This window comes from Astyanax mexicanus, chromosome 1 (assembly GCF_023375975.1).
Source record: "Astyanax mexicanus isolate ESR-SI-001 chromosome 1, AstMex3_surface, whole genome shotgun sequence".
Classification (NCBI taxonomy): domain Eukaryota; kingdom Metazoa; phylum Chordata; class Actinopteri; order Characiformes; family Acestrorhamphidae; genus Astyanax; species Astyanax mexicanus.
This window is the reverse complement of record NC_064408.1, coordinates 875,775-895,275: the sequence shown is the minus strand read 5'-3', so window position 1 is coordinate 895,275 and position 19,501 is coordinate 875,775. Positions and strand designations below refer to the sequence as shown.

The following is a 19,501-nucleotide window of genomic DNA, read 5'->3' as shown; positions in this document are numbered from 1 at the left end:
AAGATGCTGCTTGGTGTTTGAAAAGTACTGAATTCTTTGGCAAGAAAGCAGGAGATAAATTTACACTATAATATAACTAATGTAATATAATACAAGTTAAAAAAGATGTCTTTAGTGTTTGCTTGGATTGTATTTTGTAATGTTATCTTGCTGTAAGTCAGCATTTAATTAATCACATTCAATGCAGCATTGTGTTTGATACAGTAGTTTATCCTCAGTTTGTATATAGCAGTTTGATTATTTGTGACTCTTCAGAAGATGTCTTGATAGAACCGTCTCTCAGCTTGGCAAATTATTTGTCACTCTCTCCAGGAAACAGTGTTTTGTTTGTTTAGTTACTGATGGATTTATTTTCCCCTTTGGGCTTGCATTCCACTCTTCTTTAATCTACCGTTGAATTGTTTACATGTATAGTGTGCAAACAAGAATAAAATTATTATCATTTGTTCCACAGATAGTGAAAGAAAACATGTGCACATCTCTGAACACAGCATAAATAAACATTTCTTCTTGGTTGTGTGAAGCCAGTGAGGTATGCGTTCTCTTGCAACACAAATCTCAGTACAGGCGATGTAATGTCACTAACAAAAATGATGGCCTAAATCCTCGTACCATAAGAATGAAACTGATGGGACATTTGTTCTATATCAAACACAACAGCAATCGTCCAAGAATGCTTTAGGCTACTGAACGATAAAACTGAAATATTAATACTATGCCACTATTTTGTAACATATATATGATAAAAGTTTGGTCTTAGATAATTCAATATACACAATAGCTTTCTGTGAGTAATACAAATGTTTTTGTGTGTGAGATATATTGAATGGAATTGGGTGTGCCTTCCAGGAATATATATACTAATATAAACCTTTAAAGAGGCTGTTGTTGGTTTAGAGGTGACAGTAGCTTCAGAACAGGTTTAACACCCATTTCTACTCCACATTTTAAGGCAACAATAGATGCTGAACATTTTTAAACAGCAAACAGTGTCTGAGCAGTTCCATATTCCCTGCTTGGTTGGAAAACGGTTGTGTTCACAAAAACTGGTGTATAATTTTATGTATAATATAGTCATCAGTTCTGAACTGTGATGAAAATAGTAATATTTACTGTGAAATGTATTGTAAAATTAATATAATCAAGACTGTCAGAACAGTTTGGGATAGGATAATAACTTAAAACCTGATCCTGTTTACACATCTGTATAAACTATTTTGAGTATAGTATGTTTCTGATTATAGTAACTGTAATATGTACATCTATAGTATGTATATCTATTTATATTTTGCTTCTTTGAAGTCCACTTGAGTGTTAAGTATATCTAAAGCCACATCATCCTGCTTTTCTGATGTATAAAATGTTACTTTTAATAGAAAAAAAGATTTAATTCAATTCGGTGGCTAAGAAAGGCCTATGCGCTGCATTCAAAATGACAAGGCACTGCAAATTGATGGACGCAAAACAAAAAATGAATGTTTAATCAATATAAGAAAATGTGCTCCATGAAATGTCTACGATTAAAATTCTGAAACTAAACCTTTATTCAGAATATTTGTATTCCTTATTTTAGAACTAACAGTTTACATAATAAAAAAAAAACTTTGCTAGGATGACCAGTTCCTTTTAAATTTAAACAGTGTTTAAAGTTTATTTCAAGAAAAAAAATAATTATTTGAATGTTTATTTTAAAACATATATTTCCAGTCACAATCAATCTTAGCTCAGACTTTTATTCCATTCAAGACATATTACTAAAAGCTGAGTAGTCCTTTGGAGATGCTCAAGATCCAAATATGTACAAAAATAAATACAGAAAAGTACAATATATACAATACAATAAACTCTTCATGTTGACATACAGTACATGCACTTACTCAGAGGGGCTGAGAGACAGGGTTTTATGGGTGAACACTTTCTGTGGCTGCAAAAGTTGGAACAAAACATACTGAAACAACAATACTGAGTGGTCTGACTGGTAGACACAACATTTTTAAAATGCTTTCACGTAAACATGAAACTTATTCACCATCAGAACTTAACTGCTAGATTCATAGATATACACTGCTCAAAAAAATAAAGGGAACACTCAAATAACACATCCTAGATCTGAATGAATGAAATATTCTCATTGAATACTTTGCTCTGTACAAAGTTGAATGTGCTGACAACAAAATCACACAAAAATCATCAATGGAAATCAAATGTATTAACCAATGGAGGCCTGGATTTGGAGCCACACACAAAATTAAAGTGAAAAAACACACTACAGGCTGATCCAACTTTAATGTAATGTCCTTAAAACAAGTCAAAATGAGGTATTGTGTGTGGCCTCCACGTGCCTGTATGAACTCCCTACAACGCCTGGGCATGCTCCTGATGAGGTGGCGGATGGTCTCCTGAGGGATCTCCTCCCAGACCTGGACTAAAGCATCCGCCAACTCCTGGACAGTCTGTGGTGCAACGTGACGTTGGTGGATGGAGCGAGACATGATGTCCCAGATGTGCTCAATCGGATTCAGGTCTGGGGAACGGGCGGGCCAGTCCATAGCTTCAATGCCTTCATCTTGCAGGAACTGCTGACACACTCCAGCCACATGAGGTCTAGCATTGTCCTGCATTAGGAGGAACCCAGGGCCAACCGCACCAGCATATGGTCTTACAAGGGGTCTGAGGATCTCATCTCGGTACCTAATGGCAGTCAGGCTACCTCTGGTGAGCACATGGAGGGCTGTGCGGCCCTCCAAAGAAATGCCACCCCACACCATTACTGACCCACTGCCAAACCGGTCATGCTGAAGGATGTTGCAGGCAGCAGACCGCTCTCCACGGCGTCTCCAGACTCTGTCACGTCTGTCATGTGCTCAGTGTGAACCTGCTTTCATCTGTGAAGAGCACAAGGCGCCAGTGGCGAATTTGCCAATCCTGGTGTTCTCTGGCAAATGCCAAGCGTCCTGCACGGTGTTGGGCTGTGAGCACAACCCCCATCTGTGGATGTCGGGCCCTCATACCATCCTCATGGAGTCGGTTTCTAACCGTTTGTGCAGACACATGCACATTTGTGGCCTGCTGGAGGTCATTTTGCAGGGCTCTGGCAGTGCTCCTCCTGTTCCTTCTTGCACAAAGGCGGAGGTAGCGGTCCTGCTGCTGGGTTGTTGCCCTCCTACGGCCTCCTCCACGTCTCCTGGTGTACTGGCCTGTCTCCTGGTAGCGCCTCCAGCCTCTGGACACTACGCTGACAGACACAGCAAACCTTCTTGCCACAGCTCGCATTGATGTGCCATCCTGGATGAGCTGCACTACCTGAGCCACTTGTGTGGGTTGTAGAGTCCGTCTCATGCTACCACGAGTGTGAAAGCACCACCAACATTCAAAACTGACCAAAACATCAGCCAGACAGCATAGGTTCTGAGAAGTGGTCTGTGGTCCCCACCTGCAGAACCACTCCTTTATTGAGTGTGTCTTGCTAATTGCCAATAATTTCCACCTGTTGTCTATTCCATTTGCACAACAGCAGGTGAAATTGATTGTCAATCAGTGTTGCTTCCTAAGTGGACAGTTTAATTTCACAGAAGTTTGATTTACTTGGAGTAATATTGTGTTATTTGAGTGTTCCCTTTATTTTTTTGAGCAGTGTAGTTTCCCTTGATATCAACATTGTGTTTTTGTTGGAGAACATGCATAATATATATACATATACAACTATATATATATAGTTGTGTTCAAATATATTCAACCCCCACTGTAGTAAAGTATTTTATTTAACATTATTATTTTATATTATCAACTAAGAACTTGTATACTAGTGAAGGGTGTGATTGTAAACAATAGCAGAGTTGACCATAAATGAAACCTTGCTATACCTTGAGATGTTGTGATGAACCTGCAGTTCTAGAATGGAACATGTATGTGTGTGTTTATGTAGTGCTGTTCAAAAGTTTGGAATCTTTAGCATATAAACGCTATATATATATATGAAAATATCAGCAGCTGAAGGCAGAATATTGAGCCATGCTGGTACTGTTCAATGTAACATGCTTCATTATGCTGTAGAATTCTGAGGATGGCAGTTTAGTGAATATGTGAGACAGCTTCATGTTTGAGTAGTAGTGATGAGTTTTGTACAAATGTCCACATTGTGAAAGTCATCCCTGATTGAAACAGGTAAAGAGATGAGGATTCCAGGCTTTTGAGACAGTGTGTGTGTGAGTTTGTGTGTGTGTGTGTGTGTTTCATTCATATCAAGCATCTGCTTCAAGGTATGAAGTTATCGCTATTTCAATTAGAAATTCAGCTCAAGTTATTGACGGTCGAGTTATAGTATTCATTATCAGTTTTTTAACAAAGGATTCAAAACATCAAAAAAAAAAAAGACACTGTTTTAAATTTTAGTGATCTGATCAGAACATTCATGAATAGACATTGGTTTACTGAGGAAACTGCATTTACCCCAGGGCTATTGAATCATCAATAGTCTATACTCTGTTGGAATTCCAGACTCCCAACAGAGTATAGACTATTGATGATTCAATACCCCTGGGGTAAATGCAGTTGCACATGAAGCAACATGTGAGAATCAAACAATGGGCTAGTTCACTAGTTCCTTTACCCATCAATACACTGATTGATCTAACTAATTCATATCTTACTCTCAGGAAATCCTACCACCACCCCCCCGCCCCTTAACTCCACCAGCAACCACTTACCTCTCTTTAGCCTCAAGGAGTGGGGTAACCATCTCAACTCACATGAAAGAGAGGTAATTTAGCTAAAGTATAGAAAAGTATAGGCTAAAAAAGTATTAAAATGTAATATAAAAGTTTAATGTTTAAGAATATAATTAATGTTGGTTTTTTATGTTTGACAATAATCAGAAAATCTATTTGTTCATATAGAACAAACTGTCAATTATTGTGAAGTAGACACGATTCATTCTTTTGAAGTCTTCTGAATTAAAAACAACCTGGAAATCGCGCGAGTGCAGGTCATTTTCAATTGCATAGCATTTTAAATCTTGAATGACACTGAGGCTTACATTACATCCGAGGCTTGTCATAACCAGCGCGAGATTAAAACGCCTAGACTTTCCTGTATTCAGAGGTTTCCAAATTAAATTCATGTTCTCCTGAAAAAATGGGCTGCATTCTGTATTTCTGTAATTGACGTAGGCATTAAAAACAGAGCAGTGTCTTCTGAAGCTAAACCATTCTATATGGTTCAAAGTAAAACGAGCTGAGGCATCATCGTATCTAACCGTTTTTCCGACGTACATAGCAACGCTATATATATCCTTAAGAAAAACATATCCGAAGTAAGTTCCATCTGACAAACGCCAGACTCGATCCTTGAGCGCTCCTTGAGCGATTGGTTCAGGAATGCTCTCCATTGTTCGGTACCTTTTTAGATTCTCGTCTTCGTGCTCTTCTTCTACAGATCCTCCCATATGGTCTAACCCGTAGGATTTCTGGCTTTCATCCAGACGGTCCGGGTTCGAATCCCGGTATGGGAAGCTTTGGTTTTCAGCAACCTCAGAAACACAAGCCATTGCTCCGTTCTCTCGGTCCTTCACACATCTCGCCTAGGGGATGGGGCAGGAAGGGGCGGAGGGGTGGGCGGGGCGGTGTGTCACCATGGTTTAAATTACCTCATATCCAAAACATGAATGACGAATGGCAGGGGTAATTACAGATGATTGAAAACATAATTACTAACAGACCTCATCATAGGGTGATCTGAGGGGTCAAAGGTCACATTCCAGAAAAGGAGGCACGTGGTGTGGGGGAGGGGTCAAAGGTCACCTGGCAAAGGTCAAAGGTCACCTGTCAAAAAGTTTGATTGACTGTGCCCCTTATCTCTCTCTAGTGTTGCAATGTTAATTAACAGCATTCTGAAAGGATTTCACTTATTTAAACAACCCGAAAAGGTTTTTAAAGCTAATGTTGGGTTTAAATCAGGCTCGGGCTCATAATCACAGTTCATGGGACGGGTCGGGCTGGATATTTTGGGCCAGATTTAAGCTCTATCGCATGTCTGTGAATCGGATACGTATCCGATTTAGGACCACATATAAAGGTGACTCAAATCTGATTTGAATTTTTTTTTTAATTGTCACGTTCACACAGCCATTAAAAAATCAGATCTGAGCCACATTGAGCAAAAAAAATCAGATTTGAGTCACTTTAGTTCAGTTCAGTGTAAATGATTTTTGCACAGTGTCTGATCTCAGTGCTGAGTCACTCTATCAGGTTCCCTCCAGATCTTCTGGTCCAAAATCCCTCCAGCCAGCCAGACCTTCAGATCTGTTATCAGCTCATTAAAGAGATAAGCTGCAAACTGCAGCTGTAATAAAGCTTCTGATTAAAGCTGTAGATCCGTCTGAAGTCCAGCGTCATTAAAGCCATCGGGTTTTTTATCAGGACACTTTACCTCCTGTACGTCCTGCAGTCTCTCACAACTTAACTCAACATAATTCACTTAAAATTCACTTAAAATGTACTAAGTCATGCATTCATTCTGTTATAATAAGCTGCATGATAGAGTTGGACAATTTTAGTAAAAATTGATGTTTGATGGAAACGTTTGATCTGGAGCTGCAGACACGTTAAATTGTTCTTACTGTTATTCTTTTTGTTTCAAACCTACATTTAAGATTTTATACAATTATTTTATTTAACGTGATACTTAAAGCTTAAGCTTTATCTCTTTAAGCTCAGTAAAGACACAATATGAAAAATATAAATGATAAAAAGGTAATATTTAAAGGTCTTATTCCATCGTTTTTTAATTCATGTTAAAATGTCTAGTTGTGTCTCTAGTATGAATGAATGCCATTTGATCTGTATGCTCCGCTGTTTCTGTTTAGCCCTGCTTTAGTTCACTGGATTAGTGTCTCTAAAGAAAAACAGTTTTTCAGCTCTTGCTCTTGAATATTCATACATACAAATATATCGCCTCTGATTGGCTAATAGCACTGCAGCAGAGAATGCCTATCTGCTGCCTTTCCCCACACAGTCAATTTTAAAGCTCTAAAACTTAAAAAAAGGACAAAATGTTTTCAGAGATACAGCCTTTAGTTATAAAGTTATAGAACTAGATAAAGAGCTAGATAAAGTTAACCCTTAAACTCTTAACTCCTGCTGATCAGGATCATCAGGTCTCAGTAAAATGCAGAATCCACCGGAGATCCAATTTAAACCTATAGTTACTTACACAAGATAGCTAATGCTAACTAGCTGCTGTAAACAGAGCTGTAAGCTCTTTAGCTGCAGAAGCCCGGCTTTAGCTCTGCCTGTGGGTGGTCCCGAGCAGAGGTGGGCGGGGTCCTGAATACTAATTGACGGGTTGATGTAGACACGGTGCTTTTCCTGATCGACTCGTTTTTCTGAATATTTTCTTTTACTAGCTGCTGCAGAGACTGAGGAAGAGGAAGAGTTTCATCATGTGCAGCATCATAAACAACTCAGAGAGACCTGCTGCATTTCACAAACAACAATAAAAAGTAGATTTTAGTGGAAGGAGACTTTAGGTTTTAACTAACTAAACCAAAGGAGTAAACTTCACGTTAAACATCAAACTTTGGGGTAAGACTTGGAAATGGGTAAATTTATTGATTCATTTAAAAGTATTATTGTAAATTCTTATAAAACAGTACCAGTCTAAAGTTTGGACACACTTTCCCATTCAATGTTTTATTTATTTTATTTTTTATCCTACATAGTAAATGAATACTGAAGTGATCTATCAGATTATGAAGGAACACATAAGAAATCATGTAGTAACTTTAAAGTGTTAAATAAACCAAAATACTCACTCTTCCTTTCCTGGGGTGGTCCTGATGAGTGCCAGTTCCATCATTATAATGTTTTTGATGATCTTTGAGGTGACTGACCTTCATTACTTATACTTTAATATTTACTTAATACCTACTTAATAGTTTGGATTAGTTTAGATGAGTTTAATCTACAGTGCAGAATATTGCATTAAATTGCACTGAATGTATATATACTGTATCCTGTTATCTTCCTGACCCCCATCTAGATAAACTAAATAAGCTGCTTTATAGTATATAATTATTTCTCTTTGATCTATTTCTGGAGAAACCCTTGATTTATAAGCATTTACAGTTAAGAAGTGGATAAAAGATGGTTTATAATCTCAGTGTCGATCAGTGCAGAGTTTTCTGCAAACTAGAGGCTGGAAAAAGAAAAGGATCTGAGAGCCTGGACATGTTCCAAGGACATTTCCTGAGGAAACAGGAAGTGAGGTCAAACTGTAATGTAAACTAAACATCCTTCCCACTTCACTAAAATCACTACAGCCTCAATCGAGACTCAGAGAACCCATATTTTACTGCGTAGATCAGTCTCAGAAACACCTTAATCTAATCTTAGATCCTTATTCTAACCTTAATTTAACTTTAATTTAACCTTACTCTAAACATAACCTACTCAAACCATAACTTAATATTAATTTAATTTTAACTTTAATATGACTTTATTCTAACCATAACCTACTTAAATCTAACTATAACCTAACCTTAATTTACCCATAACTTACTCAAACCATAAATTAATATTAATTTTAACCTAAGCCTAACTATAACCTGACCTTAATCAAACCAAAATTGAACTATAATTTAACCTTAATCTAACCTTAACCTAATATTAATTCGACCATCATCTTATCTTAATCTAACTTTAACCTAATATTAATCTAACTATATTCTACATTTAATCTTAACCTAACTTTGCCCAAACCTTAACTTAAATAATATCATTTTCATCTAGCCATAATGTAATCCAAACCATAATCTAACTATAATCTAACCTTAATCTAACCATAATATAATCTACCATAATCAAAGTTTAACATAACCAAAATCAAAGATTATAGTAAAATCTTAATTTAACTATAATCTAACTATAATATAACCATAATCTAACTATAATCTAACCTTAATCTAACATAACATAATCTTAATTAATCTAACTATAACATAACCTTAATCTAACCATAATATACTCTACCCTAATCAAAGTTTAATATAACCAAAATCAAAGATTATAGTAAAATCTTAATTTAACTATAATCTAACTTTAATATAACCATAATCTAACTACAACCTAACCTTAATCTGATATAACCTAATCTTAATCTAACTATAATATAACCATAATCTAACTATAATCTAACCTTAATCTAACATAACATAATCTTAATTAATCTAACTATAACATAACCTTAATCTAACCATAATATACTCTACCCTAATCAAAGTTTAACATAACCATAATCTAACTTTAATATAACCATAATCTAACTATAACCCAACCTTAATCTAACATAATTTAATCTTAATTTAACTATAATCTAACTATAATCAAACCTTGGTCTAACCATGATCTAACTTTAGTATAACCATAATATAACCATAACCTAACCTTAATCTAACCCTAATTTAACTATAACCTAACCTAAGTCTAACATAATCAAATCTTATAACTATAGTTTAACCTTAATCTAACCATAATCTAACTATAATCTAATCTTAATATAACCATAACCTAACCTTAATCTAACCCTAATCTAACTGTTATTTTATCCTAATCTAATATAATCTATGACACTTCTCGACTAGTCCTTAATCAGTAATGATGTCAGGAATGGGGACGGATTTACGGTCCCCATATTTGAGTCCCCAGGATTTGGGTGTGTAAACAGGTTTAAGTCCCCACAACCTGAGTAATACACACACACACACACACACACACACACACTCTGTCTGGGAAGTGAAACTGAAAGATGACGTAATCCCGCATGACTGAGATCCTCCGGGCCGAACCGGATCGGACTGAGTCACCCGGAGCGAGTGTGAGAGAGTGTGTATAAGTGTGTTTTAGTGAGGAAACAGGGTGGGTGGGTGTTGTGTAAAGTGGGCGGAGCCGAGCGTGATGATGTCAGTGCTGTGAGTGTATATAAGTGTGTGTGTGAGCTCGGGCCGGGTCAGCGCTGTGTCTGCATGCAGTCCGGTCTGGTCAGTGATCTTTCTGCTGGGGGTCGGAACCCTTGGTCCGGATGAAGAAACACATCCTGCTTCTGTTCACATATCGAGGACTGAAGAAGAAAGGAAAGAAGAGCAAGAGGAGAAAATGTTTATTTTACGCAACGCAGAACCCGCCGACGTGCCGCACATACTGCGACTCATAAAGGTACCGCGTATTATATACTTATATATACCTTTAAAAACAGATTTATACAGAAATTCACCTTTTTACAGGAGTGAGTCCTTCATTTTAAGCATATTTTATTCTTTTATTCATATTGTTTTAAATAATACCTGAATTATATCTATATTTTAAACTATTTAAAGACTTTATAAACTGTATAAGACTTTTTGGTAACACTTCCTACGAACCCTGTATTCATAATGCATTAAATCACATACATAATACCTTATAGTGACTGTAATAAGCCTGTATTATAACTCATAAGTACTTACAGTGATCATAGCATAACATTATAAACTACAAATGTAAGGGTTTATAAAAAAGGGCTTACAATGCTTTATAACATCTGTTCGTAAGAACATTGTACAATGTAGTGTTGTAATGCACTATAACACAGATTTGGTATATTTTGGTATAATGCATTATAATCTGCAGCTTTGATTTCTCAAATAGAGCATATGAAAACTCACTTCACATAAAGTTACACACTTATATAAAATCTTAACGTAGGCAAATCAATTTATAACTGATTTATACTCTAACAAAAGGAAATACATTTTTTTGGTTATTACACCATTATAACATGTATTATTAATGGTTTATTTATTTTGAACATAATAAAATACAAGGCATATCTAGTAGTCCAATACATTGATACATACAAGTGGGTCATAAATAAATAAAAATGTATTTGTATGTACACGCACAATAATATGTAAAGAAATATATTTGGCTTTTTATATTCTCTCACATTCTTTTACTCTTCTTTTATTACTGTTGTGAACTTACAACTAAATCAGTGTTTCTTTTCAATACTTTTTTCCTTGATCTAAAACATTTGATTCAAATGATCCATTCATTATAAAAGGTTCAAATAGAAATTTAGGTTATATTTAATATATATCCTCACGGACCTCCAAGCTTTCAAAAACTATGTATTTTTGTCGAAAAATAAGTTCTTTGGCTCATATTTATGATTTATGGTTTATAATTATTCAATATTTATTTTTATTACTATGACTATTTTCTGTTCATACTATTATATATTAATTTATGTTATAAAGCAAAGTATTTTCTGCTGCAATTTATGTACTTAAGTTATTATGAAGCTATCTACCTATATGTTTATATGTGTATATCTTAATTCTCTTCAAAATGTGATTCAGGCAGTTGTTCTGTTTGCTTATATCGTATCAGAATTTTATGATAAATGAAACAATAGAAATGCTGCAAAATTAAATAGAATTAAACCTTTTAGCAACTTTTTATGACTTCTTATGACTTTTTATGATCAAACTTTCTGTGAATTCACTATTTTGCATGGCAAATAACAAATATATAATTAATGTACCATTATAAAAAAACCTTCAGTCTAAAATGCATCTAAAAATGCATCTTAAATACAGAAAATGCAATAAATATATTGAACTTTGTAATATCATATATATTTTTAGATAATTAGCATTGGTTTATGTATCATAGTGTGTTTAATATATATATATATATATATATATATATATATATATATATATATATATATATATATATTTTTTAAAAATCCTTTTCCGTTCTGTCTGTTATCTTCAGGAACTTGCAAAGTTTGAGGAAATGGAAGAACAGGTCGTGCTGACCGAGAAAGGTGAGATAAACACACCACACCTGTATTCAGGCTTTAGATCCTACCTGTATTTATCACACCTGTATTTAGACAACCTTTCCCCTCAATCTGTTCTGATACAAAAAAATCTCTGATTGTTCTCTCTATATACACAAATATATAAAACCCTGTATCTCCGTTTTTATTTTATTTTTAATTGGCAGTTGTTTTTTTGTATTGTTTCAGAATTTCATGATGAATGCAAGATTAAAAATAGTCCAAAATTATTATTAAGGCACTGCTTGATTAACAGTTATACAGTAATAAAGTCAGGAATGGGGACTGACTTTCGGTCCCCATTTTTAGAGAAAGTCCCCAGTATTTCAGTGTGTAAACAGGTTTAAGTCCCCATAACCCGAATAAAACCCTCACACAAACTCACAGGGAAATGTGTGTGTAATGTTGTATACAGTGTTTTTATAGTATTATTCAGCTACCTGAATTATATATTTATATAAATACAGCAAATTATATCAAAAGTATATTAAATTAATATGTGTGTGTGTTTGCAGAGCTGCTGGAGGACGGATTCGGAGAGCACCCATTCTACCACTGCGTGGTGGCGGAGGTACCCGAAGATAAACAGACCATAGAGGGTAAATTCACCTTCATTTCCTGTACAACACAAACACCAATTACATATTTATCTCCTAGATTTTTTTACCTAATTCTAGATCAATATTTTATGTAACAAACCATTTATTCAAATTTTCTAGTATCCAAATTATAGTTTTTTTTATATAATTTTTAATAATATATAGAATATATAGATTATATAACAATTTTCTGTTGCTTACTAAAACTTAATACTGAAAATAATAAGTGATTATTAGTCTAAAAGACAATGTATGAATATTAAAAAAATGAATGAATTGTAATTTCAATACTATAGGGACATTAAATATAATTAAATCTACAATAACATTTATTATTGTAGAAGAATTTTACAGCATAGCAATAAAAACGTTTGTTTTGTACACGTTTGACAATTTCCTGACGAAAAAAATGCAATAAAAGAATTAGAAACAGTGTGATTTGTGTAGTATGTGTTCCAAAAACTAAAATATATAAAGCATCACAGGTCTAGTTATTAGTCTCTGATTTCTGATTTGTAGGAAGTTTTGATTATTTTATTAACTAACTGAATATTTAGCTGATTACCGTATTTTTCGCACTATAAGTTGCACCTACATTTTTCCCCAAAAATCATCAGCATTAGCTTTAGTCACTAAACACAGTTCTTGCAGTTAGCCGCTAATGCTAATGCTGCTGCACCCAGCCTTAGTGTAAATCTGTTAATCTAATCTTACTGTAAATAAACAGAAGCGATTTACTCACCCAAATAAACAGTTTTAGGAAAGAAATCTGTGTAGATTAACATCCAGCACTCGATTAACTTTAAAATATATGTTTTATTAAGAATTATATTTCTTTAAAGCCAATAAACACATATAAAAAGCAATGAAACAGTAACTTTTTAACAAAAACACTTTGTAAAACAGTAGTACTAGAGCCATTGAGGCCAAGTAATTCTTCTAATCATGTTTTTATTTTTTACTGTTAAGGGATGGTTTATAAAAATGAAAAGGCCAATATGAAATATAAAATATTTTTATTTACACAGAGGCTTCCAATGCAATGAAAAAAAGCTTATTTAATATTTAATTAAATTATATTTAACATTTTAGTTCATTATGTTAAGGGTTTAGGGCTTATTCAGAAACATTAAGGGCTATAGCCCACTAAACCCAGGCCAGGCGATGCCTCAGAGTAAAGCTATATATTCTGAATTATTCTGTACTAATCTGAGTGATATGTTTATATGCAGGTTATAGAGTGGTCGGCTTTGCCATGTACTACTTCACCTACGACCCCTGGATCGGGAAGCTGCTCTACCTGGAGGATTTCTATGTCATGAAGGAGTTCAGAGGTATTACTGTCCCTCTATTACATTAATATGCCTGTTTTTATCAGTAAAACCAGTAAAATATCACATTTAAACCACTTTATCTTAAACTTCTAGTGTTAATTACTGTATATTCAGAGTTTATTTAAGTCTAAATCCCTGTTTTGGTATTTTTTTACAGGTTACGGAATCGGATCTGAAATCCTGAAGCGGCTCAGTGAAGTAAGTTTCTATTCAAATAAAACTAAAGGGATCATATGAACATTATAGAGCATTATAGAGCGCCCCCTACGCTTCCTGTAGTGTATTACAGTCTGTCAGAATGAGCGTGTTGTGGATCATATGAACATTATAGAGCATTATAGAGCGCCCCCTACGCTTCCTGTAGTGTATTACAGTCTGTCAGAATGAGCGTGTTGTGGATCATATGAACATTATAGAGCATTATAGAGCGCCCCCTACGCTTCCTGTAGTGTATTACAGTCTGTCAGAATGAGTGTGTTGTGGATCATATGAACATTATAGAGCATTATAGAGCGCCCCCTACACTTCCTGTAGTGTATTACAGTCTGTCAGAATGAGCGTGTTGTGGATCATATGAACATTATAGAGCATTATAGAGCGCCCCCTATGCTTCCTGTAGTGTATTACAGTCTGTCAGAATGAGCGTGTTGTGGATCATATGAACATTATAGAGCATTATAGAGCGCCCCCTACACTTCCTGTAGTGTATTACAGTCTGTCAGAATGAGTGTGTTGTGGATCATATGAACATTATAGAGCATTATAGAGCGCCCCCTACACTTCCTGTAGTGTATTACAGTCTGTCAGAATGAGCGTGTTGTGGATCATATGAACATTATAGAGCGCCCCCCTACGCTTCCTGTAGTGTATTACAGTCTGTCAGAATGAGCGTGTTGTGGATTATATAAACATTATAGAGCACCCCCTACACTTCCTGTAGTGTATTACAGTCTGTCAGAATGAGCGTGCGGATCATATGAACATTATAGAGCGTTATAGTGCGCCCCTACACTTCCTGTAGTGTATTACAGTCTGTCAGAATGAGCGTGTGGATCATATGAACATTATAGAGCATTATAGAGCGCCCCCTACGCTTCCTGTAGTGTATTACAGTCTGTCAGAATGAGCGTGTGGATCATATGAACATTATAGAGCGTTATAGAGCGCCCCCTATGCTTCCTGTAGTGTATTACAGTCTGTCAGAATGAGCGTGTTGTGGATCATATGAACATTATAGAGCATTATAGAGCGCCCCCTACACTTCCTGTAGTGTATTACAGTCTGTCAGAATGAGCGTGTTGTGGATCATATGAACATTATAAAGCTCTATAATTGTATTTTTATTTTGTTTTTTCTGTTTCAGATGGCGGTAAAGTGTCGTTGCAGCAGTATGCACTTTATTGTGGCGGAGTGGAATAAGACGTCTATAGAGTTTTATAAACGTCGTGGTGCCGCTGATCTGTCGCATGAGGAGGGCTGGCGGCTGTTCGAGATCGGGAAGCAGAGTTTGCTGAAAATGTCGAAGTAAAGATCTTCACGAGTTTCAGCCTTTTCATCTGTTTACTGCTCACTTTTACCATTTCTCTGGATTCACAACCAAATAAACACACTGTTACTCTGTACTTTCTCTATTGTTACTCACTGTTTACTATCTGTAGTGCAGTAAAATAAAGAATTATCAATAGTATTCATCGTGTATTGTCTATTTCTGTAAATATATCTATAAATCTTTAGAATCTATCTTTATATGGGTAATTTTAGTGAACTTATTTTTTTTCTTTTTTAACTCTGAATCTAAAACTAAATCTAATAACACATATTTAACTATTAAAAACACGTACTGATCAATCTCAGACAGCTTTACTAAATTTTTTTACAAGGTTTTTAATCTGAAGATAATTATAAAACTCACATTTTTTTACATTTAAAAAGCATATTTAAAACTAATTTCACTAATTCTTTAATTTTTTTCTCAAGAAAGTCTTTATTTCAAAGAAACGTTTGGCTGCATGTTCAAATAATTGATGCACTGTATATATGACCAAAAATCACTCCTGTTACTGGCACTCACTCCTGTTACTGGTATTCAGTCCTGTTACTGGCACTCACTCCTGTTACTGGCACTCACTCCTGTTACTGGTATTCAGTCCTGTTACTGGCACTCACTCCTGTTACTGGAACTCACTCCTGTTACTGGAACTCACTCCTGTTACTGGTATTCAGTCCTGTTACCTGAACTCACTCCTGTTACTAAATCTCATTCTTTTTACTGAAACTCACTCCTGTTACTAGCACTCAGTCCTGTTAATATCACTCATTCCTGTTACTGGAACTCACTCCTGTTACTAGCACTCAGTCCTGTTAATATCACTCATTCCTGTTACTGGAACTCACTCCTGTTACTGGCACTCACTCCTGTTACTGGCACTCACTCCTGTTACTGGTATTCAGTCCTGTTACTGTACTCACAGATGTTTCAGATGATCAGGGTAATGTGTTACGGTAGGAGGATTGACTGAAACCCAGGAACACAACAAAAATGTGTATTTTAACTTAAATATTATGGATTTATTACTATCTATAATACTGTTGATGCTATTTGGCCTAATATTAAAAAACATCAATTAATTGAACAAACAGTGAAACACATTTTATCTAAAATAAATTACTGTAAATGTATTTTATATTGTATTTACAGCAGCAGTTAACGTTCAACACCTCATCTTTTTACAGTTTATTTTAGAATAGAATAGAAACTTTATTGTCCATTTCTGGAAATTTGTATGTAGAAAAGCATCGACAAGGCTGTCCAAACTTTTGCCTGTGTATAATCTGAGAGTTCAGTATATGGGTGAGAGAACTGAACCTGCTGAACTGAGTTTATAACACTTATAAACTCTGTCAGTTATTAACCTTAACGACTCCAGACTTGACTTTAATATAGAGTTTAATCAGCAACCACTTGAACTCCACTGCTGGAAAACCTTTATACATCTGTTTAAATTAATTTTTCATTTTTGATTTTCAATCAATTTAGCAATAATGAACTTATTTATATTTACAGTGTTTATTTGCTGTTCTAATCCCGAGCTCTTACAGGTGAGTGATGTTCTACAGGTAGGAGGAAATGGATTTAAGACTCAGATCCAACGACTTCTAGTGGGGTACAGTGGTGAACTGGCCCAGCAGGGGAATTGAACCATAGTCTTGAGTGTGGGGGAGTGCGGTGGTAGTGTTAACCACTACACTATACCAAACATACACTCTTGTCAGCTATATTAACTTCATAGCTCTAGTGATAATTCTAAGGATTTTAACTTCCATATCGTATTAGCTTTGTTAGCTTCATAGCTTTAGCCATGTAGCTCTATTGCTAATTACCAAGCTCTCAGCGTTCACTGCATGTTTGACACATTAGCCATGTAGCTTTATTGATAATTGCTAAGATATCAGCTTCCATTAAATGTTTGATACATTAGCTGTGAAACTTTTTTGCTAATTTGTGAGCTATCAGAGTTTTATTGCATGTTTGATACATTAGCCATGTAGCTTTATTGCTAATTGCAGAGCTATCTGCTTCCATTGCATGTTCGATACATTAGCCGTGTAGCTCTGTTGCTAATTGGCAGTGTATGAGGTTCTATTATGTTTTGGCTACATTACTTCTTGGGGTATACGTCTCCAAGTAATTTTTGCGATATACTCTTTTTTTTCTATTTTTTACGTATATATTTTATTCATCTACATTAACTGTTGATTTAAAATGAGTATTTATTTATTTTTGTTCCTTATTATTTCTAAATTCTTATTAAACATTTGAATCCCTTTAATATTAAATAAATGCTGGGCTGTACTGTAAATGGGGGTCACCCTAAATGTATTACAGAGTAAAAAGTAAAAAAGATTGATTGATTGATTAAAATATCTGGAAATAAAAGCTTTGAAATGTTGATATTTTCTTAATCACCATGTTTTAACCCAGATGTTTACAGATTACAGCAGAAATGAAAGGGATCAGCTTCACTGTTCCCATACTTTTGGAGGGAAATATATATATATTTATATTTATATATATATGCTGGTGTGTTCAGGTCATGTTAGAGTGTTGTGTAATAAACAGAGGACGTTCATTTCTGGTCTGAACTGGATTTTTACCACATCAGCTGATTCTCTGGGAAACTGCTTCAAATACAGGAACTGAGACTTTCCCCTCCACTGAGAACCAATCAGAATAATTCTACAGATTACAGCATTTTATGAAGTTAACGTTATATTTATGATGTCTCAGAAAACACCTCATTAATATATCCACCCATTTACCCTACTACAGTTTAGAGGCGCTCTATAATGCTCTATAATGTTTATATGATCCGAAGTAAACATCCGTATGAACTCCTCGGTGGCTCCATCTGCACAAGTAGAAAAAGACAAATTAGAAATCTCAGCTAAGCTAGCTAACGCTAAGCTAACGGCGGGAATACACATTTAACACCTGACGAGAATTATCGTGCCGTTTTAATTCTCACACATGATATTAAGCTATTTTAATAAATGTTTTCCCACAACAAACTATTTTAAATTGCTTTATTTATGTAATATTCACATAAACTTACTTCTTCATGCTATGGCTTAGCTAACACTAAGCTAACGCTAAGCTAACGCTAAGCTAACGCTAAGCTAAAGGCGGGAATACACATTTAACACCTGACGAGAATTATCGTGCCGTTTTAATTCTCACACATGATATTAAGCTATTTTAATAAATGTTTTCCCACAACAAACTATTTTAAATTGCTTTATTTATGTAATATTAACATAAACTTACTTCTTCATGCTATTCAAAATGCACTTGATATTGCCCCCAGTTGCCTAGCTTAGCGAATTTAGCCAAAGACGGTTCTTTGATTTAGCTTAGATTGGCTTATCAGCCTAGCTCTGGTTAGTGCATTGACTTAATGACCGGACAATGCTTCTACGTTAAAGCTTCGGTTACAGTAAATATTATTTGCATTACGGTCGTTCTCAAAAGTAATTCCAATTCCATTTTAACTATGGCCACTGTTTAGCTATCGTTAGCTAGCTAGCTAGTTAGCCAACTGCCTGGGAAGAGAGGCAACGCCAGCAGGTTCAGGTTAAGACCACAGAGCTAAAACAACTAACACTACAAATACATTAACTTATACATATCGTCTTACCTTATAGCTTGGCAGCTGAGTCCGGTCCGGAGCGGAGCTGAGCTGAGCGAGCTGAACTGAATGAGCTGAGCTGAGCTGAGCTACTGCAGCAGCCAAAAAATGTTTAGCGTGTTTTGCCTCGGCATATCAGAGTGGAGTTTATGATGACCTGCGGTCTCAGCAAATCAGAGTGGCGTTGACTGGTTGAAATCAACTTAACAATTTTCCACATAAATTGCATTTCCAAATAAAAATAAAAACATACGTAAATAAATACCTACATTCGTTAATTAATTAAATAGATAAAAATATAATACTCAAATAAATAATTAGAAATAAATGATGCTTAATCATAAATAATCTATATTCATAGTGATTAACAATATTGATAAAAACAATGTTGACATACATTTAAAAATAAATATATTCTTAAATAATGTTAATTTCCTGCACCTGTATTAGACGTCCCCATGACGTCCAAAAAAGTGACCTAGTCCGACGTTCAAATGTTTAA

At 35.1% G+C, this 19,501-nt stretch overlaps 1 protein-coding gene and 1 non-coding gene across 2 annotated transcripts; both read left to right on the top strand.

Moving 5' to 3' along the window:
• The first annotated feature begins 5,437 nt into the window (after window positions 1-5,437).
• trnae-uuc (transfer RNA glutamic acid (anticodon UUC)) lies at window positions 5,438-5,509 on the top strand. The gene has a single exon. It is a non-coding gene; the product is annotated as a tRNA-Glu (tRNA).
• Window positions 5,510-9,978: 4,469 nt separating this feature from the next.
• sat1a.2 (spermidine/spermine N1-acetyltransferase 1a, duplicate 2) lies at window positions 9,979-15,500 on the top strand. Its single transcript, XM_022664038.2, has 6 exons — window positions 9,979-10,208; window positions 11,814-11,865; window positions 12,396-12,479; window positions 13,712-13,813; window positions 13,971-14,011; window positions 15,177-15,500. Exons 1-6 carry the CDS (start codon window positions 10,149-10,151, stop codon window positions 15,339-15,341), a joined length of 504 nt encoding a protein of 167 aa, XP_022519759.1. The 5' UTR covers window positions 9,979-10,148; the 3' UTR covers window positions 15,342-15,500.
• Window positions 15,501-19,501: the final 4,001 nt, after the last annotated feature.

Coding starts and splice junctions, on each gene's coding strand:
- sat1a.2 (XM_022664038.2), top strand. CDS start 10,149: ATGTTTATTTTACGCAACGCAGAACCCGCCGACGTGCCGCACATACTG. Junction 10,209..11,813: donor ACATACTGCGACTCATAAAG/GTACCGCGTATT, acceptor TGTTATCTTCAG/GAACTTGCAAAGTTTGAGGA. Junction 11,866..12,395: donor GGTCGTGCTGACCGAGAAAG/GTGAGATAAACA, acceptor GTGTGTTTGCAG/AGCTGCTGGAGGACGGATTC.